Below are 24249 nucleotides of genomic sequence, written 5' to 3' on the forward strand. Positions count from 1 at the left end.
CAGTAGTCTGCCGGTAGCCAGACGACCCGCACTTTGGTCAGGAGAGCATAGCAAAAGATCTATAAAAGAACAAGCTTTCTTAAAATTCTTGTTTTTCCGACGGTACTTGCTCTTGTACTATTATATTCTTATTAAGGTTAGATTAAATTTGTCAAAAAAGTGTCAAAACGTCCGTTATCGTACGATCTTTCTCCGTTGACGACATTGAATAAAAAAAAATACGGATGAAAAGTGGCGCGAAAACGCTATGACCAATCAGAGCGCCGCGCCGCGCCATCGTATCATAGAAGGAAAAGAGTAATTGCACCCTCTCAAATATTTTCTGCCAGTTTTTACAATCTGTCGAATATCGGCAGATTGCAGAGCCTTTCAGTTGAGTTCCGTCCGTCGACCTGCGAGGTTCGAGCGTTGCGTCCCAGAACAGAGACGGATTGACAAAAAATGAGTGTCTTACTGTGTGCTGCTATTGGTTGTAGTAATAATAAATTGTGCTTTGAGTTTTTTTAGAGTCATTTGTGATCATGTTTGTGATCAGGTTAATTTTCTCATGACTGATTACTACTTAATAATTTGATATTATTTTTATTTAAACCTCAATTTATTATCGATTTTACTTTTGACAATCATCCCTTCCTTGCTTGCTGTTTAACGAACTGCACCATCATTGAACAAAAATTTGCTAGTACCGAAAGTACCGAAAAAAAATGGAAATTCATGTTCCTTAGAGGCATGGTACTGAAATTACCGGTTCCGAAATACAGCTCCGGTTCCGGAAACGTTATCACTTACCATAACCGTGAATCGCCCTATACAACGTGAGTCTTAAATAAGTGCAAATATTTTTAGGGGTAGTATATTTTGACTCCAGAAATATGGATTTTTCTGCGCAATTTTTTTTTTTGGAAAAAAATCTGGAAATATTCTTAGTATTTATTTAAAAAACATAATTTCTTGATTATTTGGTAACTAGGGTTCAGAACCGTAAATTCCCGGTTTTTTTGAGATACCAAAGAACCGGGACTCGATATTATTAATTTCCGGTTCTTTCGGTACCTTCGGATTTGACAAGGAGTAAAGCTACTGGTTTCCTTATACTATGATCGTATCAACGGATAACGGACGCATGAAAATCAAGCTTTAAACCGATTTTTTGGCACTTAGAACATTATTTGTTTCAAGTCTTCATTTGATAGTAACAGTCGTTGCATGCCATTGTAATTCAAAAGTAAATTGTCATTTTCTCACAATTTTTGAATATCGTCCCATCTCTGCCTAGACAGATTAAATAACTTTATACCTATAGTTACCTGGTTTAGATGGCTTTGCAGCTGGTTTCAATTTATCAGCACCTTTTTGCATTTCGTCGGGCTTACTATCTTTTGGTCCCATTTTTATACCATCTGCTGATGGTTTCGCATCTTTTATAGGTTTTGTGCCTTCACTATCTGAATTAAAGTTAAGAGTTTACCAAACTAAGCAGATATAGGTACTTAGTTTTTATACCTCCTGGTTTACTATCCACGACAGGACGATCTGATATGGGTTTCTTGCTCTTATCAGCGTCTTCCTTTGCTGCATCTTTCGGTTTTGCTTGTTTGGCAGATACATCCTCACTAGGAACTGCAAAAATAATTTTTCTAAACATATACGGGGTGGCGCCTCTCATACGACGCGGAGGCTCCAAAGAGAACGACAGTTGGTAATGAAATTAAATTTTGTGAGCATATGTAGGTTGATTTAGAGTACTTTTTAAAAATATAGAGTTTTATAGAAAACCCCAGTTTTGATGCGTAACTTGTTTTGGAGACACCCTGTAGAACTGTATATATTTTTATAAAATGCTTTCAGTTAACCTACATTTGCTCCCAAAATTTCATTTCGATAGAAACTATAAACTACCGTCCTCCTTGGAGCCTTCGCGTCGTAGTTGAGGCGCCAACCTGTACATACTATAACAAATATACTAAACAAAAAATATACCTGTATCATATGTCAACTTTTGACATTTTCGCATATGGTTTATTTGAAATTATAACTAGCGGTTCGTAACGAATATTTGACTCGAAATACCAAGTGTGTGGTATCAAATTATTTGTAAAAAAATGCTTTTTCCAAATATGCTAATGAGCCACTCTCATTCAATGTGAAAAAAAATTGAGATATGATTAAAAATACGATTTGAGCATTACAAAACTAAGCAGATAATATACTTGGTTTTTTATACCTCCTGGTTTACTATCCATGACAGGACGATCTGATATGGGTTTCTTGCTCTTATCAGCGTCTTCCTTTTCTGCATCTTTCGGTTTTGCTTGTTTGGCAGATACATCCTCACTAGGAACTGCAACAAATCATTTTTCTAAACATATACGGGGTGGCGCCTCTCATACGACGCGGAGGCTCCAAAGAGAACGACAGTTGGTAATGAAATTAAATTTTGTGAGCATATGTAGGTTGATTTAGAGTACTTTTTAAAAATATAGAGTTTTATAGAAAACCCCAGTTTTGATGCGTAACTTGTTTTGGAGACACCCTGTAGAACTGTATATATTTTTATAAAATGCTTTCAGTTAACCTACATTTGCTCCCAAAATTTCATTTCGATAGAAACTATAAACTACCGTCCTCCTTGGAGCCTTCGCGTCGTATGAGAGGCGCCAACCTGTACATACTATAACAAATATACTAAACAAAAAATATACTTGGTTTAAGCGCTTTCTCACCATCCTCAGGTTTTTGGGTTTTGGCAGTATCTGCAGCAATTTTACTTTCTGTAGGTTCGGGTCGCAAATCATCTTTCGTTTTAGTTTTCTTTGGTTCTCTTGCATCTTCTGTGGCTGGTTTTGGTGATTTATCAGCATCAACTTTTGGTTTTGCTTGCTTTTCAGGTTTATCAAGAGCTGCAATTGCAACATTAAATTAAAAATCAGGGCTGAGCTAAAAATAAAAAACTGGTATTCATCGTAGCGATTCTTAGGGTAAAAACATAGTCGAGCGACGAGGCTAGAGGCACAGCGACGAGATAAGCGTCGCGACTTGAATTTGATAGTGTATTGTAATGGAGGCAAATATAGGAAAGAGATTGCCGAAGCGTCAAGCGACGAGACAAGCGAGGAGATGCGCGTCGAGATAAAAATATGATATCTTGTCGCGTTGGCGCTGGAATGCGTGTGGCCTTTTTTCAGTTGACTTGGAGACAACATTTATCATTCGCAATGTCTGACAATAAAATAATACCATCCGTATTCAACAGACGTGCGTTATGGAATGCATCCCATCCAGACCACAGAAACCGCTATGCATTAGATGAACTTTGGGCAGAAGTGGCTAGAGAATGTGGAATAACAGGTAACACTGTCGGAGAACATTGTACATACTGGTTTGAATTTGGAAAGTCGAGCAATAAATCGCAACTTTTGTCTCCTTACTATGTATGTGTCTCCGATACGCTACGCTTATCTTGTCTCTTACCTCGTCGCTGTGCCTCTAGCCCCGTCGCTTCACTATGTTTTTACCCTTAAATCGCTGTCGCAACATACGATTAGCTTTCATACTAAACTGTGACTGCGATTTTTTTCTATCTGCGTGTTTCAATTGTTAATCAAGCAATATTTAATATAACTGCGATTTGCGCTTTTGCTGTGATCATGATTTTATAAACTGCGACCTTCTTCTGCGAGTTTTTAGGCAGCAAATATTAATATAGTTGTGATTTTACCGTGAATGTCACTTGGGGGTGCGTCTCAAAAGTGGCTCACCCCTATAACTTATATTACGTACGTATTCGTTATTTACGATATTCTCCGGCGGTGGCAGCACCGGCGGGGAATGCATAAACTGCGGTTGAATCTTCTCTCTAATTTATAGAGAGGTTATTATTTTCTAAGAAGTAAATAATGAGAACCGCTGAAAAAAAAACTGAGCACAGAGAGAGAAGAAGTGAATTGCGGTCACAGTGCCTCATCTATGATACATTATTTTACTAATTTATATACGCAGACAATTATTGTATAACTATTACAATATTGAAATATTAAAATTGCCATCCCAATCGCAGGTATTATTAGCAGAGATCTAACTAAACAAACGCAAATCGCAGTTTTAACTTGCTCATCTCAAATATTTGTAGTTATACATTCTATTTAATTCAGGATGTGTAGTATATGTATAGTAATACCTGGTTTAGAACCTTTGTCAGAATCTAGAGGTTTCTCAGCTTTATCAGCATCTGTTTTAGGTCTTCCAGCGTCTTTAGCATCTTTAGATGGTTTCTCAAATAGTTCTAGAATATATACCTACATTATTTTTCTGTTAACAGAAGTTTAATTATGATTTTATTTGATTAAACAATTTCATTATAATATTGATTTACTTATAATATATGCAATAATACCTGATTTAGGGCCTTTCTCAGAATCTAAAGGTTTCTTAACTTTATCAGCATCTGTTTTAGGTTTTCCAGCATCTTTAACATCTTTAGGTAGTTTCTCCAATGGTTCTAGAATATATACATTATTTTTTCTGTTGATAGAGGTTTTATTATGATAGTATTTGATAATATTGATTTAATTATGATATACTCGGTATGCAATAATACCTTTCTCAGAATCTAGAGGTTTTTTAGCTCTGTCAGCATCGGTTTTAGGTTTTCCAGTCTCTTTAACATCTTTAGGTGGTTTCCCAGATGGTTCTAGAATATATGCATTATTTTTACAGAAGTTTAGTTTTGATAATATTTGATTATAATATCGATTTAATTATGATATATGTAATAATACCTGATTTAGGACCTTTGTCAGAATCTAGAGGTTTCTTAGCTTTGTCAGCATCTGTTTTAGATTTTCCAGCATCTTTAACATCTTTAGGTAGTTTCTCTAATGGTTCTAGAATATATACATTAATTTTTCTGTTGATAGAAGTTTTATTATGATAGAATTTGATAATATTATTTGATTTAATTATGATATACTCGTATGCAATAATACCTTTCTCAGAATCTAGAGGTTTCTTAGCTCTGTCAGTATCAGCTTTGGGTTTTCCAGCCTCTCTAACATCTTTAGGTGGTTTCTCAAGTGGTTCTAGAATATATACAGTATTTTTTCTGATGGCAGAAATTTAATTATGATATAATATTTGAATATAATATTGATTTAATTATGATATATGCAATAATACCTGATTTAGGACCTTTCTCAGAATCTAGAGGTTTCTTAGCTTTGTCAGCATCAGTTTTAGGTTTTTCAGCATCTTTAATAACTTTAGATGGTTTCTCAGATGGTTCTAGAATATATGCATTATTTTTTGTGTTGACAAAAGTTTAATTATGATAATATTTGATTATAATATTGATTTAATTATCTTATATACAATAATACCTGATTTAGGACCTTTCTCAGAATCAAGAGGTTTCTTAGCTTTGTCAGCTTCAGTTTTAGGTTTTTCAGCATCTTTAATAACTTTAGATGGTTTCTCAGATGGTTCTAAAACATATATGCATTATTTTTTGTGCTGACAGAAGTTTAATTATGATAATATTTGATTATAATATTGATTTAATTATCTTATATACAATAATACCTGATTTAGGACCTTTCTCAGAATCTAGAGGTTTCTTAGCTATATCAGCATCAGTTTTAGGTTTTCCAGCGTCTTTAACATCTTTAGGTGGTTTTTCAGATGGTTCTAGAACACATGCATTATTTTTTCTGACGACAGAAATTTAATTACGATAATATTTGATTATAATATTGATTTAATTATGATATAATATGCAATTATACCTGATTTAGAAACTTTCTCAGAATCTAGAGGTTTCTTAGCTTTATCAGCATCTGTTTTAGGTTTTTCAGCAGCTTTAACATCTTTAGGTGCTTTCTCAGATGGTTCTAGAATATATACATTATATTTTCTGTTAAACGAAATTTAATAGTGATACTGTTTTATTATAATATTGATTTAATTATGATATATGCAATTATACCTGATTTAGAACTTTTCTCAGCATCTAGAGGTTTCTTAGCTTTATCAGCATCTGTTTTAGGCTTTCCAATGTCTTTAATATCTCTAGATGGTTTCTCAGATGGTTCTAGAATATATGCATTATTTTTTCTGTTGATAGAAATTTAGTATTTTTTAAAATTTTAATTCAGATAATTTAATAATTTTAATTTTAGATAATATTTGATTATACTATTTGATATAATATTGATTTAATTATGATATATAAAGCAATACCTGATTTAGGACCTTTCTCAGACTCTAGAGGTTTCCTAGCTTTATCAGCATCTGTTTTAGGTTTTCCAGCATCTTTAACATCTTTAGGTAGTTTTTCAGATGGTTCTAGAATATATGCATTATTTTTTCTGCTGACAGAGTTTAATTATGAAATATTTGATTATAATATTTGATTTTAATATTTGTTTAGAATATTTGATTATAATATTGATTTAATGATGATATATACAGCAATACCTGATTTAGGACCTTTCTCAGAAACTAGAGGTTTCTTAGCTTTATCACCATCTGTTTTAGGTTTTCCAGCGGCTTTAGCATCTTTAGGTTGTTTCCCAGATGGTTCTAGAATATAAGCATTATTTTTTCTGTTGACTGAAGTTTACGTATGATAATATGTGAAACTACCTTCTTTTCCACTTTTAGTACTAGTTGTAGATGCTGCTTTACTTTTATTAGACATACATTCTTCGTCCGAGCATTCTTCGGGTTTTTTAGGTTTTGCTTCGGTGGGCCCTTTGGTCTTAGCTTTTTTTGCAATAGGCGACTCTTCTAGTTTATCCTTACCTGTCGTTAGACGTTATTAGAATTTGTATCAATAAATGTGTATAATAATAATGTGTATAATAAATTCAAGACAAGAAAGTCTTGTCTTGCAGATTTCTTGAATGGCAAAGTCTTGTCTTGTCTTGCAAGACTCTTGAAATTTCTTGTCTTGAAAAATTTTACATTCTAACAAAAAAGTAATAATATTTCTATATTTTATTTCATAGAAAGCCTCGTATACAAAATGTAATACGGAAAAATGAACAAAATCTCCAAACCAAACGGACCGCAAACGAACTACGTCAATTCGCCCGTTTGACGAAACAGGAGCCATTACCAAATAAAAGAAGTAAAAGAATAAGAATAAGTAAGGTTAAGTTAATTTTTTAGTTCTAGTTGTTAATTCTTGTTAGTTTATTATGTTCTATTTTGGTTACCCGTTTGTTACTTTTATTTTTTATGGTATTTATTTTATTTTTTTATTATGGAAGATTGGTTGGAAAAGTTTGGACATAGGGTGTACGGAAAGGTCATTCTAGAGTGTACCTACTATTTGCGCTATTTGATACTACTTTTTGATCGCGGAGCAATTTCGTGCATGAAAAGTAGTACCAAACAGCGCAAATAGCGTGCTCCACGAACCCACCATTAGTTTCAACTACCATTAGTTTTTTTATAATTTTATTATACCAATATAATTTTGTGTATAATACCAATTACCAATATACGGTTTGTTGCCTCGACTTTATTTTATTTCATTCTCAACTCTAAAACACTGCTATGATAGAAAAAAAATGAACACTGGTCAATATTAATGCCGGGTTTAGACAACATTTGCATAAGTCGTAATCATAATCACAGTCTTAATCATCGTCATAATAACAACGCAATTTAAATGTGCGTTTAGAGAACATTTTCATAATCATAATTTTTATATCAGTGAAGTTGGGTAACATAATTAAAGGCTAAGTTCATGGTAGAAGTCAACAGGTTGGTATAGATGTCAACAGGTGGATAGTTTAACTTTTATGATTATGACTATGATTCATGGTACAAAGAAAACAAGGTATGATCGATAGCGGCCCCAATTTCGTTTTTGCGCATACCACCTGTGACGTCATACGCCAGACAAAAAATATCCATATTGTTCAATTGCCATTAATATAAAAAAGACCTAAAATAGGGAAGAATTAGGACATAACCCCAAAAGTTATGTAAAATCATGGAGCTTGACATTTGAAAAATTATTTTCACATTTTTATGTCATCTGTTTGACAATTTCAAATTGGCGCGCGGAGCTTGCCGACCAATGGTGCCGTTTATCACCTGTGACGTAATGACCAACCTGCGCAATATCATACCTTGTATTCTTTGTATCATGACTATGATTGTAATTACGACTATGTAAATGTTGTATAAACCCGGCATAACTTTCGCAAAGACCTAATTATCACTTAAAAAAATGTATCATTTCTAACTTTCAAGAAATCTTGAATTCAAGAAATTTCTTGAATTTCTTCTTCTCTTGAAATTTCTTGCATGTTAAAGTCTTGTCTTGTCTTGAAATTCAAGACAAGAAATTTTGATTGTCTTGAATTTCTTGCAAGAGTCTTGGTCTTGCAAGACTCTTGTGCAACACTAAGGACAACTCTTACACAGTTTAAGATCTTGACCACAACAAATCATCAGAAGAATTTAGTTATCATGGAGTACATATGGAAGAAACTCAATCATATGCAAATCTAGAATCTGACTTTATATAAAGAATAAAACATTCGATCAATGTGTACCACCAGTCATTATGACCTATGTAAGTATCCATCTAGACGGAAAAGAAATACTGCCATCAGAGGAAGTCAAATGTCTTGGTATTACCCTTGACAGTGAACTTCTATGGAACAGGCAGTTTAAGAACATTACCAGCAGAGCCATAAAGGCTTTCATGATTTGCAGAAGACTGACAGGAAATAGATGGGGTTCCAACATTTTACGTTGGATGTATATCATGACCCATGATTACCTATGGAGCAGTTGCTTGGAACAAGACCTTTGCAAAGTACAGAGACTGGGATGCATCTGCATCACAGGTGCCATGGTCGTCGGTAGATATGCCAATGCGACAATGATTAGAATGGTCATTGGCGGAAACAGTACTGGAAAATATATCAGGTCAGGGACTTGAAAAACCATCAAAAGTAAAATTCCACTCCTACAGCTCCCAGTGGATGACATACCGAGAATGTACAACTTTGAAAAACACCTCACTGTAGTATTGAGCAATAAAATGGATTGTATGAGAGAAACGTTTGCTCAGCAGGTAAAAGACAATAATAATAATAATACTACATTATATGCAATAATACCTTAATATGCAATAATACCTGATTTAGGAGCTTTCTCTGAATCTAGAGGTTTTTTAGCTTTGTCAGCATCAGTTTTAGGTTTTCCAGCGTCTTTAACATCTTTAGTTGGTTTCTCAGATGGTTCTAGAATATATGCATTATTTTTTATGTTGAGAGAAGTTTAATTATGATAATATTTGATTATAATATTTATTTATAATATTTATTTATAATATTTCATTATATTTGTTTATAATATTTGACTATAATATTTAATTATAATATTTGATTATAATATTTGATTATAATATTTGATTATAATATATGTTTATAATATTTGATTATAATATTGATTTAATTAGGATATATGCAATAATACCTGATTTAGGGCCTTTCTCTGAATCTAGAGGTTTTTTAGCTTTATCAGCATCAGTTTTAAGTTTTCCAGCGTCTTTAACATCTTTAGGTGGTTTCTCAGGTGGTTCTAGAATATATGCATTATTTTTTATGTTGACAGAAGTTTAATTACGATAATATTTGATTATAATAATTGTTAAAAAAAATGATTATAATATTGATTTAATTATGATATATGCAATAATACCTGATTTAGGACCTTTCTCTGAATCTAGAGGTTTTTTAGCTTTGTCGGCATCAGTTTTAGGTTTTGCAGCGTCTTTAACATCTTTAGGTGGTTTCTCAGATGGTTCTAGAATATATGCATTATTTTTTCTCTTTGCAGACGTTTAATTATGAAAATATTTGATTATAATATTTGTTTATAATATTTGATTATAATATTTGTTTAAAAAATTGATTATATTATTGATTTCATTATGATATATGCAGTAATACCTGATTTAGGACCTTTCTCTGAATCTAGAAGTTTTTTAGCTTTCTCGGCATCAGTTTTAGGTTTTGCAGCGTCTTTAACATCTTTAGGTGGTTTCTCAGATTGTTCTAGAATATATGCATTATTTTTTCTGTTTGCAGACGTTTAATTATGATAATATTTGATTATACTATTTGTTTATAATACTTTATTATAATATTTGTTTAAAAAAATTGATTATAATATTGATTTAATTATGATATATGCAATAATACCTGGTTTAGGACCTTTCCCTGAATCTAGAGGTTTTTTAGCTTTGTCGGCATCAGTTTTAGGTTTTGCAGTATCTTTAACATCTTTAGGTGATTTCAGAGATGGTTCTAGAATATATGCATTATTTTTTCTGTTGACAGAAGTTTAATTAAGATAATATTTGTTTATAATATTTGATTATAATATTGATATAATTATGATATCATATGCAATAATACCTGATTTAGGACGTTTCTCTGAATCTAGAGGCTTTTTAGCTTTGTCGGCATCAGTTTTAGGTTTTGCAGCGTCTTTAACATCTTTAGGTGGTTTCGCAGATGGTTCTAGAATATATGCATTATTTTTTCTGATAACAGAAGTTTAATTATGATAATATTTGATTATAATATTTGTTTATAATATTTGATTATAACATTCATTTAATTATGATATATGCAATAATACCTGATTTAGGACGTTTCTCTGAATCTACAGGTTTTTTAGCTTTGTCGGCATCAGTTTTGGGTTTTGCAGCGTCTTTAACATCTTTAGGTGGTTTCAGAGATGGTTCTAGAATATATGCATTATTTTTTCTGTTGACAGAAGTTTAGTTATGATAGTATTTGTTTATAATATTTAATTATAATATTGATATAATTATGAAAAATATAATATGCAATAATACCTGATTTAGGACGTTTCTCTGAATCTAGAGGCTTTTTAGCTTTGTCGGCATCAGTTTTAGGTTTTGCATCGTCTTTAACATCTTTAGGCGGTTTCGCAGATGGTTCTAGAATATATGCATTATTTTTTCTGTTGACAGAAGTTTAATTATGATAATATTTGTTTATAATATTTGATTATAATATTGATTTGACCATGATATAAGCAATAATACCTGATTTAGGACGTTTCTCTGAATCTAGAGGTTTTTTAGCTTTGGCAGCATCAGTTTTAGGTTTTTCAGAGTCTTTAACATCTTTAGGTGGTTTCTCAGATGGTTCTAGAATATATGCATTATTTTTTCTGTTGACAGAAGTTTAATTGTGATATATGCAATAATACCTGATTCAGAGCCTTTCTCTGAATCTAGAGGTTTTTTTGCTCTGGCAGCATCAGTTTTAGGTTTTCCAGCGTCTTTAACATCTTTAGGTGGTTCCTCAGATGGTTCTAGAACATTATGAATTATTTTTTCTGTTGACCGAATTTTAATTATGATAATATTTGTTATTTGTTTATAATATTTGATATTTGATTATGATATATGCAATAATACCTGATTTAGGACTTTTCTCTGAATCTAGAGGTTTTTTAGCTTTGGCAGCATCTGTTTTAGGTTTTCCAGTCTCTTTAACATCTTTAGGTGGTTTCTCAGATGGTTCTAGAATATATGTATTATTTTTTCTGTTGACAGAAGTTTAATAATTATGATAATATTTGATTATAATATTGATTTAACTATGATATATACAGTAATACCTGATTTAGGACCTATCTCAGCATCTAGAGGTTTCTTAGCTTTGTCAGCATCAGTTTTAGGTTTTCCAGCGTCTTTAACATCTTTAGGTGGCTTTTCAGATGGTTCTAGAATATATTCATTATTTTCCTCTTTACAGAAGTTTAATTATGATAATATTTGATTATAAAAAAATAATATTGATAAGTTTTTACGCATCCGTCATGTGTCGGCTTCCATTACTCCGATCAAGATGAATTATGATCTGTCATTTTTGAAATAAGCCAATAAAATTATGTAAAAACGGATGTCGCATGACGGATGCATGTAAACCCACTTGTGTATTTTTACATTCAAACAAATAATAGACAAAATTGTGATAAGTATTGTGCATTCCTGGATACAAAAAAAAATTGGCAAAATTTCACAAGAATTCTGAAAATTATCATAGAAATTATTCGTATCCTAAACGAGGAAGATATATATCCTTGTTGAACTGTCAGTAAACATTGAAAAAATTGTGATTTTGTGCGTTCTCTTGCTTTTTAGTGAAAACTACTTCTTCTATAAATTCCTCAATAAGTAGTTGATAATTTACTACTTGGCAGGTTTATATATTGTTCTAAACATCGAAGCTGCTGAGAAGCGTCTTTTCCCTCGTATAATAAGAATAATGACATATGCATAGAAAAATAGGTTGACATAACTCAACAATAGGTTATGAAATTCATGTAACGTTGACATTTTTCATCGTTTTGTAAGCGTAACGTTTTTATGTCGAATTTTCATAATTCGAGCCCTGATATTCCTACACACTTATTGCGAAAGCAAATGGCGATCGATAGTGTGAAAATCCTCGGGAATCAAGTATATATTATATTATGGACTTTACCTGGCTTTCTACTAGCATCAGTACCAGTTGGTGTCTTCTTAGTTTTATCAGGTGTTTTATCTGTATCAAGTTTAGCTTTGGATACCGGTTTGGCAGATTCAAGTCCTGGTCCTAAAATTGAGATAAAATACGCAGTTCATATAATACAAATATATAGATGCTTGTTTACCAGCTGCTTTTTTCTTTATGGGTTGGTCAACATCATCCTTCTTTGTTTTATCCACAGGTTTATCTGTATCGCCTTTATCTTTGCCTCTTGGCGATTTAGGACCTCCTTGGTGTTTATATTAAAGTAATTAATAAAAAATTAGTAGGTATGATAAAAAATATGATTTCTTAAAATGGGACTACGTCGAATGCTGATTTTGCTTGTAAAGTGAAGAAACTATGGGGCAATTTATATTATGTATTATCTCAGCTGGGAGAGAATTATGTTAAATTTAATTCTAGTGATTACACACAACGCAATACATAAGTATTATATATATTACTTAGAGGTGTGGTAAATATTACCTGCTTTTAAATCTTTATCTTTTGGTTTCCCATCTTTTTTAGCAATACTGGGCGTTTTCTCATCTACTTTTCCATTTTTGGGTTCTGCAGAATCATCGGCGAAAGAAATAGAAGGTCTTTTTTTCCCTAAATAATAATTTTTCAAGAATAATTACTGAGTATTAATTACAATTACATATGTACAGGGTGTCCCATTTTAGTCGAAATCATACAGTATCTCCGTTATTAGTGAATGTAGAAGGGAATGAATTAATTTATTTTCACTATTGTAAATAGGGAGAGTATATGACTATGTATGTGAGTGTATGACTATTTTAGTAAAGATCATTTTGGGTTTCTTTGTTATTTATCACGGCCTACTAATAAGAAAATTATATATTTACATTTCTTGCAGTAAATAGTGAAAATAACTATAGAGTGATTTTTTGAGAAGCTCATAGCAAGATGGATCATATGATTTATAAATATACAGGGTGTTCCATTTGAAAAAACATAACTTCAGTTTATATTTTCAAAAATATTTTTTTCGTAGAAAACGCTACTGAATTCTACGTAAAAAGTTCTACAAGAAGCAGTTTTCACCTTCTCGATACCATCCACAATAACGGAGATACAAAATTCAAAATTTTCGTAAGGACCCTGTAGCTCAGAAACGAAGGGGGCTATGAAAATTTTGTTTGATAGCATCTTTCGTTTGACAAAAAGGGGTCAGGTTTGTGCAAACCGCATCCTCCTATCTTTACTAATAACGGAGATACCGTATACAAAAAAATTCAACCAAAATGGGACACCCTGTACAAAATTTTCTGCACTGTCCTACTACTTTACCTATACTGCCAGAAAGCGAAACAAAAATAAACAAAGGACTTCAATTTTTATCGCACTAAATATCTATGAAAACCCTTTATACCGGGTGCATCTCAAAAGTGGCTCACCCCTATAACTTTTTTATTTTTTCGGTTAAAAATACGAGATTTGGTATGTTAATATATGACATAAATTAGGATTGATTGACGTATTCAATTGTTTTTGGTCACTTCCTGTTTCACAGGGAAATGACTACAACTTTTGATTTTTAAATGGCACCCTCGGTATTTTTTTGCTTTATTTGATAGAAAATGACATTCTGAATAGAATGATATATCATATGTCAACTTTTGACATTCTCGCTTAATAAAAAATCGTATTTTAAAATCCAATCTAGAGAGCCATGAGTATGTTAAAAACACTAATTCTTAATCAAGGAGCCTTGGAAAAATAGATTTGTTTGTCTAATGTTTTTAGTGTCTTGTCCTGGCCAGTTAGAAAATGCTCAAATCGTATTTTTAATCAAATCTCAATTTTTTCAAATGGAACGAGGGTGGCTCATTAGCATATTTGGAAAAAGCATTTTTTTAGGAATAATTTGATACCACACACTATTCTATTCAGAATGTCATTTTCTATCGAATAAAGTAAAAAAAATACCGAGGGTGCTATTTAAGAATCAAAAGTTGTAGTCATTTCCGGTGAAACAGGAAGTGACCGAAAACAATTGAATACGTCAACCAATCCTAATTTATGTCATATATACTAACATACCAAATCTCGTATTTTTAACGGAAGAAATAAAAAAGTTATAGGGGTGAGCCACTTTTGAGACGCTCCCGGTATATGCTGAAAAAAATGTCTATGAAAATTAATAATTTCATGCATCACATTATTTTTTTTAGTTTTCTTTAATTGGGTTTGGGATTACAATACTTTTTAATTATTAGTACAATATAAATGGTATGATAAAAAATAAATAGTTTATTTTTTGTTTATTTCTCTTGACAATATTGGATTGTTAATTGTTTGGTTAAGAATGATCGCATAAATCGTTAAATTAAATTCAATTTCTTTTCAAAATTCAAACTCGTACTCAGATTGTTTCTCTATTGCCCAGTGCGCGCGATCTAAGTGCGCGTACAACCAGGAGAAGAAGACATTCGGCTGATGTGTAGAGTCGCAAACACTAGTGCAGAAATCCAACACTGATCTTTTTTACTTGTGCTATTTTCTCAAAAACATTGTTACGTGCATCCGAAGAGTGTGGGCAAAAAGGGGTAAGTCGTTTGAGTGCCTTGACATATTTATTTTTCATTAGTTTGGTTTGGTTTGGTTAGGTTACATTTGAAGAAACTTGAAGATTGAAAATTGAAGAAACCTTCTACGCTAATTGAAACCACTAATTTCGACGTTCCGAATGGAGCTTAACTGTCCATTTTATTTCTATTTATCTTACCTGGACTTTCACCTGGTGCCACCTTTTCTCCTGGAGCTTTTCCTCTCCCTCTTCCTCTTCCTCTGCCCCTGACCTTCACATCATCTCTTTCCGGTTCATCACCTCCTTTCACACCACCTGCATCTGGTTTTTTCCGATCGCTTTTGGTATCAGTGGGCAGTTTAACCTTCTCCTCTCCGCCTTTATCAGCAGCCGGCTTCCCTTTAGGAGGAGGTGCTGCGCGCACTTTAGGAGGTGGTGCTGCGTGTACTTTCAGCGGTTTCTTTTGGGGGGCTATCGCTTCTTCTTCGCCCGAAGGTCCGGTTCTGTCTTCCGATTTTCTGGCAGGTCGCGGCTCGCTACTGCGCCGTTTCGGTTTTTCAGGTTTCGGCTTGCCTGCGTATTCTGAACTGGGTCTTTTTCGTTTCGCTTTTTCATCGGGTTTTGGTTTATCCTACGAACGTGTATTTTGCTAATTAGTTTGTTTAAAAGTGTGTTAGAAATAGTTTTATTTGTAATAAAACTGTTGTGTTGAATTTTCATTGTTTTTATTAGCAGTCAAGTTTGCTGTTTTCTGTTGTCCATTGAGAACACCTACTTGTTGTGGAAGTTTCTATAATAATATCCACTCAGATACAAAAAAAGCATAGAGATAATTTTTCGTCAAATTTAAAGTGCTATATATTTTTTATTTTAAGCCCTATTTTTTTCATGATTTTTTAGTAAACTAAGTACATCGAGTGCGTCTCAAAATTGGCTCACACCTATAACTTTTTTATTCTTTTACATAAAAAACGAGATTTTCTATGTTAGTATATGATATAAATTAGGATTGATTCACGTATTCAATTGTTTTTATCACTGCCTGTCTCACCGGAAATTGCTACAACTTTTGATTTTTAAATGGCACCCTCTGCACATTACTGCAAAAAAATTGTGTTTTAAATTTCAATCTAGAGTAGTGATGGGCAAAACTGTTATTTTTAGATAACGGTTGAAACTGTTATAGTTATTTATAAAAAACAGCTTAAAATAACAGCTTAAAAATAACAGGTTTCTTTATTTTACTGCTAAATATCTGAAAGATTATGAGGCGGTCACCGCCAGGCGTATTAACGCAGTTGGAAGTTGCAACAATGACGTGCTCGGTGGTAGTATTTCAAGGGTGTCAAAACATTTCTAAATATCGATTGTTATCTAAAATACCTCTCTAAAAACGGTGGTTGTTTACAAATAAGCGCTGTTTACAAATTGCGATATAAAAAAGCCAAAATTCCGCCACTCGTCTATATCTATAAATTCCGATCTACCTACGCCCTGCCCCTCGATCCGCGTAGATCTTGAATTGCGTAGCAGTGTACAGGGTGCGACAGGCGAGAAGCTCTTAGTTATGATTTTACCATTTGCGGTCAAAAAATAGCAATATAAGAAAATGTGTAGTATATTCTTCATAAGTAAACCAACTACACACTAGAGTTCGAATTAATTTTACACTTAAACTAGCGTGTACCCGCGACTTCGTTCGCGTCGAATTAATAATTTCTAATGGTGATGATAAAGCAAAACAAGAATTTCCATTAACATACAAACTGGATAAAATTTTCTCACATTTGCCAAAAATAAGCTTTAAACGTCAAGCAGTTTAAGCAGAATCGTGGTTAATCAATTACTCAACGTTTTGGAACACCCTGTATGATTTTTTAAAAAATTTCAAAATATGTAAAAAAACAAGGTGTCCAGGCGTTTTCCCGAAAGACTAATCGTTTTTAAATAACAAATATTGTAATATTTGAGGGGCGTTTTCACCCTGTTGGAATTTGAGATTCGAGAAACCCCTCCTTATCGAACCTCAAACCCACAGTCAATCCGTTTGCCAAAAATCAGCTTTAAACGTCAAGCAGTTTAAGCAGAATAGTGATTACTCAATGGTCATATTTTACGAAACACCCTGTATATATTTTTAAAAAATCTTAAAATATGTAAAACAACATAATAAAATTTACGTGTTTTAAGAGTTTTTCCGAAAAACTCACCGGTTTTTAAATAACAAAATATTCTAATATTTGAGGGTAGTTTCACCCCCTTAGAATTCTAGTTTCGAAAAATACCTTCTTATCGAACCTCTACACGCTAAAGTCAATCCGTTTTCCAAAAATCAGCTTTTTACGTCAAGTGCTTTAAGCAGGATCGTGTTTAATCAATGACCAGATTTTTCATAACACCCTGTATACATTTTTAAAAATCTTAAAATATTATTCTGAAAATTTTTCAGAATAAATAAATACCTAAATATTGAAACTTAATAAGTAAGTACTGAAACATACAGCGCCATAATATCTCGACCTCCGCCTGTTATGCTCGTAACAGGTTGAAAAACAATGTATCTAAAACAACTGATGCGTTATTCTCCAACCTGTTTCGAACCTCCATCGACAATCGACCGATGCAGCAGCGTTACTTTCCCACTCCTGTTATCTCGACCGCCAGGCGTTATGCCCGCAACTGTTTCAAAAACCTGCTTCTTTTATATCCTATTATTTTTAAGCGGTATCGACCGAAGCAGCTACGTTCGCCGTAGCGCATTCCCCACTCCGTTGTCCGTTGTCTCGCCGCCTGTATCGATGGTTGACGAAATAACAGGTTTTAAATCCATACTAGTTGTTTTTGGAATTGCTTCGAGCAGCATAGAATTTCGTGGCGGTGCAGAGCGCTGACTTCGTTTTTCGTTTCACGAGCGGCCGATCTCTACGTGTCGTTATTTTATATCTGTTATTTTTTAGAAGTAGTAACGGTTGCGTTATGTTATTTATAAATAATTGTTATAAAATAACAGATAGTTAAATAACAACCCATCACTAATCTAGAGTGCAGTGGCTGTGTTAAAAACACTAATTTTTAATCAAGGAGCCTTGGAAAAATAGATTTGATCATAAATTAATATAATGTTTTTCGTGTTTTATCCTGGCTGGTTAAAAGATATCCAAATCGTTTTTTTAATCATATCTCATTTTTTTTTTAATATAACAAGGGTAGCTCATTAGCATATTTGGAAAAAGCATTTTTTACGAATAATTTGGTACCACGCACTTGATATTTCGAGTCAAAATGTCGTTATGAACCGCATGTTACAATTTCAAATAAACCATATGCGAAAATTTCAAAAGTTGACTAATGATATGTCATTCTATTCAGAGTGTTATTTTCTATCGAATAAAGTAAAAAATACCGATGGTGTCATTTAAAAATCAAAAGTTCTAGTTATTTCCGGTGAAATAGGCAGCGACCAAGAACAATAATTATTATTGAATACGTCGATAAATGTCATATAATATTAAGATTTGGATCTCGTTATTTTACCGGAAAAAATAAAAAAGTTATAGGGGTGAGCCACTTTTGAGACGCACCCGGTATGAATATATCTGCTTGAAAAATATCGTTTTAGTAAGATTTCCGTAAGAAATTATTGCACGGGGTGTTTTAAAGTTAAGATAAAAAGTTTTTACCTTTATAAAGTTTACGAATTACAGCTGATATATTTATATACCGTTTGCTAAAAAAATCATGAAAACAGAGTTAAGAGAAATAACAATTCAAATTTGCCGAAAAATTGTTCCGTTGCGATTTTTTTGCATCTGCGAATAAGAATACTTGGATGGCTAAAGGCTATTTATGCTAGTGCTAAGAATGGTATCAGATCTTACACCACCTGTCCATCTCTTGATACGCACCTACACCGTCCTGTTTCCGAATAGGGACGAATGGGATAAGCCGAGAAACGGTTTATTATATACGGACATGGACGGATCCAAGAACAAAAAGAATCTGGCGCTGGAATCTTGCCAAGCTGAGTTGCTATTGTGACCTGTGTGCATCTGCTGCTAGAACAGCAACACACCGGAAAACAATAAACATCTTTTCGGATAGTCAAGCCGCGTTGAAAGCGCTTGAGGCAACGAAAAGCACGTCTATGATTCGTCATTGCAGAAAGCTACTCAATGTATTAGGAAATAGCTACCGATATAGAGGTATATAACTATGTATAATAGCTATAGATAACGGTCAGTGATACTTCTGACCGAAACGTTGTGTAAGCAAAAATAAATAAAGAAAATGGAGGTCGGAAATTCTTTTAGTTTTAAGAAGGACTTTAGTTAAGTTCAAAGTATTTTTCAAAACAGTCCAAATTATTTGAGGATTACCAGAACTTACCCTGTCTCCTTCTTTTTTTGGTTTTGCCTCTGCTAGCTTTTTCTGTTCTTTCTTTAAGTCCTGGTTCTGAAATATATTTCTCTATTTTAAATTAATTCCTAATTAAGCTGATTATTGCTTTACCATTTTATCAGCTTTCTTTTGTTGTTCGTCAGTCAGCTTTACTTGCCTGTATATATCCAACATGGCTTCCAAATAGTCAATTCTACTTTGCAATTTGTCCCTTTCGTCATCTTTTTCGCCACTGATTACGTCAAAAAGCATGTCCAAGGGAATAAGAGATTCTAAGCAGAATTGCTACAAAAAATATAATCATCCGAAAAAGTAGCAAAATAAACGTTCGGCATTTAGCGTTTTATGTAAAACTAGCTAGGTATTTTTACCACAAATGAAGAAGGAAATTAAACATAAAGGATTATACTACATAATATATCCGTATTGTAGCACATTTTTAGACAACTTCTTTATTTTTAAGATTTTGATGGTCAATCATAAACAAAATGTTCGTTATGTTTGGACTAAATTTTCTCGAATATTTAAAATTCCGTTACAATACGGAAATAGATTGAAGTTTTGTGATTACAGTGATATATCATTTATATGGTTTTGTATCAAAATTGCTCATTATTTTATAGCAAATGCTGAAGCTCTTCAAACCTTAATCAAGCCTTAATCAAAGCACGCGTGTTTGGAATTCTAGGTGTGACTTAACACGACAGGATCGGGCTAAGCCTTAGGGCAGATTTCTGAAATATCATATATATTTCCTTCGGTCACACACCCGCTTTTAGCCCAGAGCCTATACAGGCCGAGGTTCAACAAATTAGAGACAAGCTGAAATTTGACATGGAGCTTCATTTTGTAGATTTTTAAACATCCTAAAACCCCAGCGATAAAGCGTTGAGCCCGTCATGCGTCACCCCAAAACCACCCCTATAAGGGGTAAAAATGACCCTTTTTTACTTCTTCTTCAATAACTCTAAAACTACGAATTTTAGGAAAAAACGTCACGAGTAAAAAATTGAATAGAAGAAAATTTCCTACAACATAGATAAAGAACCAAAATTTTTAGAGTTTCAGTGGCGCAGGTGCGAATTCTTTAATTTAGGAGGATTGTTTTAATAACCCACCATTCTGTGTTTAACTACAAATGAAAGCATTTTTGAGATAAATCTCGAGACCAAAAAATTTATTAGGATACAAGTTCTTATAAAATCGATCTTTTTAATAAAGGTAAGTTACCAGTGGCGAAGATAATTTTTTTAAATGTGCGTTTTTTACATTTTAAAAATATTGAATAAGAAAAATTGCAGTTTTACAAATAATTTCCCATGAAATAGGTATATTGAAAAATTTACACGTTTAATAACAAAACAAGAAAAACCTTAGCTCAAAAATAGGATAACTTATCTTAAGGATAGTCCTCATTCACTTCCTCATTTGTTGGGTTTATACATGTAATGCCATTGTATTGACCACATGCCATAGTGCAGGTGAGTCCCATTCGCTTGCATGTACATGCTTTTTTAGAGCCTCCTGAAGAGCAATTGCAAAAATTTTTCTCTAAAACCCATGTAGTAGCAATGGGCTGGTCTGAATGTATTGGATTCATCTCTCGATTTTTCAGATTCGAACCCCAATCTTGCGGTGGTAAATTGTTATTTAACCAAGCCTGTACCTGTAAGTTAAAAATGAGAATTTAGTTTAACATTTGAATGCAACATAAATTTAACTTACCTGATGAAAAACTCTTAAGTCCATGCTATTTCGCACTATTGGAGGTAGGTGGTAATGATGGCAAGTTGATGTTGGTATTAAGACTTCGTTTAGCTACGTACTGTTGATAAAGCATGTATCTGGCACTATTCAAATCTACTTTTTTTGTCGAGTTTTTAACATATGTATATGCTGCTATAAAAACTGAGATGTAACCTCTTCTAACTTCTCCTTTGTAGAGAATTTTTTCTTCTGGATGGTGTTCACTAAATTAATCTTCCCTTTATTGAACACAGCAGACGTTGTGTCACAACCAGATATAGCGTGGACGTGGACACTAAGAATCACATTCTTCAGATCCCCTAATTTTTGTTGTAAGGCCGATATGTCGATTATTTTATTTGGTTTTGACACCTTTCCCGGAAGAATCATAAACAGTCTCTTGTGGCAATAATGAATCAGTAATACTATAATGTCCATATCTTCGCTAACTACTGCTACGGTCAGTTCTGGTAAATTGTCACTTATTACGACCGCTGTAGTTGCAATAAGAGTATCGGCATCATCATCAGTGAATTTAACATTGATTCCATTTTCCAACAATACTTTTCCGAGCGCACGAATGAAGTTGCTTTTGTTGGTGTTGTTTGACAAAAAATCTGTCTTTGGTACCTTCACTGCAGATAAATTCAAGAAAGATACAATTGGTACCATTTTTTTACCTGCAGATCTGCGATTCTGCTCCACAATTTTGGTCTGTATCTCTTCATAGCCATCAAAAACAACAATGACATTTTTGCCATAATGATATGTTATATAATTATAGTATTGAGAAAACAGATCTTAAAATATCGCAGGGTACAGACTTGGTTAAATAACAATTTAATACCGCAAGATTGGGGTTGGAATCTGAAAAATCGAGATATGAATCCAATACATTCAGATCAGCCCATTGCTCCTACACAGGTTTTAGAAAAAAAAAATTGCAATTGCTTTTCGGGAGACTGTAAAAAAGCATGTACATGCAAGCGAATGGGACTCACCTGCACTATGGCATGTGGTCAATGCAATGGCATTACATGTATGAACCCAACAAATGTGGAAGTGAATGAGGACTATAAGTTTTCCTAATATATAAAGAATTTATTAGCGGCTCCCAAAATAAAACAAGAGACAGATAGCAGTATACTTTTAATAATTCTTTAGTTTCTTTTATTATCAATCATGGTCTACTAATAAATATGATCTCTTAATAAAAACTTCTAAATATTGCAGTAAATAGTGAAAATAAATATAGAGTGATATATATTTTTGAGAAGCTTATGGCAAGAGAGATCATATGATTTATAAATATACAGGGTGTTCCATTTAAAAAAAACATAACTTTAGTTCATATTTTCAAAAATATTTTTTTGGTAGAAAACCAGACTACGCCACTGTATTCTACGTAAACAGTTCTAGAATAAACGGTTTTCACCTTCTCGATAGCTTTAACAATAACAGAGATACAGGGGGTGTCCCAAATTGCAAAACTTTCAAATAGACCCTGTAGTTTAGAAACGAAGAGGGCTATGAAAATTTTGTTTACGGCATCTTCCGTTTGACAAAAAAGTGAGACAGGTTTGTGCAAACCGCACCCTTCTATCTTCACTAATAACGGAGATACCGTATGATTTCAACCAAAATGGGACACCCTGTACAGCGTAATAGACTGTCCTATCGTGTTAAGCCACACTGAAAATTACAAACACACGTGCTTTGATTACGGCTAGATTAAGGTTTGCGGAGCTTCAGCATTTGCCATAAAAAAAAACCATATAAATTATATATCACTGTAATCACAAAAATTCCAATCTATTTCCGTTTTGTAACGGAATTTTAAATCCTGTCTTTGTTTTCGAGAAAAATTAGTTCAAACATAAGGAATATTTTGTTGATGTTTGACCATCAAAATCTTAAAAATAAAGAAGTTGTCTATAAATGTGCTACAATACGGATATAGTATAATCCTTTATCTTTAATTTCCTTTTTCATTTGTGTAAAAATACCTAGCCAGTTTGACATAAAACGTTAAATGCCGAACGCTTATTTTGCTACACTTTGGACTCTTAAACGGATAATAATCAGAATAAACGAATTGTTTCATACGTACCCCTTTGTTCCTGGCATTTAGTTCTAAAATGTGCTGTCTCCTTAACTCCACTTCATCGCACCAAGCTCTTCGGTCTGTTTCTGACCAGTATTTCTTCAGGCGACTTTCAGATCTTATTCGAGGGATATCCGTTCTTTCGCCTTTCCTAAAGATTCGTTCCTTCTTATTCACGTATGACATGGTGAGGAGTAATTAAAGAACTATTTCAGAACGAATTTCAATTTATCTTCTTTCAAATGGGCGATGTGGAGGTGTTTCTGCAAAGGATTGTTAAGGGAATTGTCATTTTTTGGACAGTTCTACGTGAGACAATGACGTACGTCAACAAAATGCCAAATAAGGTAAAATTGCTAACTCTCGCCGATATACAGGGTGTCTCAGGCTGAGCGTGCATTAGGAGTCAAAGGGAGTTTCTAGAGAACTACAACATCTAGATCGGAGATTGCTACCTTCCCGTTTGGGAGGTGGGTTCAAAATTGTACCTATATAAAACACCAAATTTTAGTTCAATGTAATTACACAATAAAACACAGATTAACAAGACAGACGTTTATTCAGATGTAGGGTAGCTCATCATTTGAAACAATACAATTTAAAATGGTTTAAATAATTATTACAATAATATAGGGAAATTAAAATGACTATATTATAAATTAAATATTTGCAATAATTGGTAATCCTGGTTACCCGTTAGATGACCAGTTAGTGTAACCTAGACTAAAAAAATTACCTACTCTACTAAAATTTAATATATATGAAAAACGGGGTACCCACGATATAAATGATACTTAAATTACTAAATAAATGGTCTTTACTAAAACTAATCAGAAGCAACAAAAAAAAATAGGTACAATATTTATTAA

The 24249-nt window shown here is 33.0% G+C and overlaps 1 protein-coding gene across 14 annotated transcripts in view; it reads right to left on the minus strand.

The window, feature by feature from the left end:
• LOC115877479 (microtubule-associated protein futsch-like) overlaps positions 1-23643 on the minus strand; it is an 88629-nt gene extending 64986 nt beyond the window's left edge. For 5 of the 14 annotated variants that reach the window (XM_030893639.1, XM_030893637.1, XM_030893638.1 and 2 more), the window contains exons 1-36: positions 23387-23643; positions 19642-19815; positions 19519-19584; positions 15331-15763; positions 13065-13190; positions 12721-12825; positions 12552-12662; positions 11683-11787; positions 11480-11584; positions 11269-11373; positions 11102-11206; positions 10889-10993; positions 10669-10773; positions 10443-10547; positions 10227-10331; positions 9975-10079; positions 9724-9828; positions 9499-9603; positions 9159-9263; positions 6640-6798; positions 6472-6576; positions 6235-6339; positions 5981-6085; positions 5781-5885; positions 5578-5682; positions 5376-5480; positions 5176-5280; positions 4986-5078; positions 4779-4883; positions 4598-4690; positions 4394-4498; positions 4178-4282; positions 2703-2900; positions 2225-2341; positions 1504-1620; positions 1308-1445 (exon numbers count right to left, since the gene is read on the minus strand). In XM_030893639.1, the coding sequence (XP_030749499.1) occupies positions 1308-1445; positions 1504-1620; positions 2225-2341; positions 2703-2900; positions 4178-4282; positions 4394-4498; positions 4598-4690; positions 4779-4883; positions 4986-5078; positions 5176-5280; positions 5376-5480; positions 5578-5682; positions 5781-5885; positions 5981-6085; positions 6235-6339; positions 6472-6576; positions 6640-6798; positions 9159-9263; positions 9499-9603; positions 9724-9828; positions 9975-10079; positions 10227-10331; positions 10443-10547; positions 10669-10773; positions 10889-10993; positions 11102-11206; positions 11269-11373; positions 11480-11584; positions 11683-11787; positions 12552-12662; positions 12721-12825; positions 13065-13190; positions 15331-15763; positions 19519-19584; positions 19642-19815; positions 23387-23566 (4420 nt within the window). In that variant the 5' untranslated portion in view covers positions 23567-23643. Of the gene's footprint in view, positions 1-1307; positions 1446-1503; positions 1621-2224; positions 2342-2702; positions 2901-4177; positions 4283-4393; positions 4499-4597; positions 4691-4778; positions 4884-4985; positions 5079-5175; positions 5281-5375; positions 5481-5577; positions 5683-5780; positions 5886-5980; positions 6086-6234; positions 6340-6471; positions 6577-6639; positions 6799-9158; positions 9264-9498; positions 9604-9723; positions 9829-9974; positions 10080-10226; positions 10332-10442; positions 10548-10668; positions 10774-10888; positions 10994-11101; positions 11207-11268; positions 11374-11479; positions 11585-11682; positions 11788-12551; positions 12663-12720; positions 12826-13064; positions 13191-15330; positions 15764-19518; positions 19585-19641; positions 19816-23386 lie in introns of those variants that run through there. The other 9 variants (XM_030893640.1, XM_030893641.1, XM_030893644.1 and 6 more) reach the window with 9 other exon arrangements.
• Between the last annotated feature and the right edge of the window lie 606 nt (positions 23644-24249).

Source organism: Sitophilus oryzae, unplaced genomic scaffold (genome assembly GCF_002938485.1).
Source record: "Sitophilus oryzae breed Bouriz unplaced genomic scaffold, Soryzae_2.0 scaffold_1494_pilon_pilon, whole genome shotgun sequence".
Classification (NCBI taxonomy): domain Eukaryota; kingdom Metazoa; phylum Arthropoda; class Insecta; order Coleoptera; family Curculionidae; genus Sitophilus; species Sitophilus oryzae.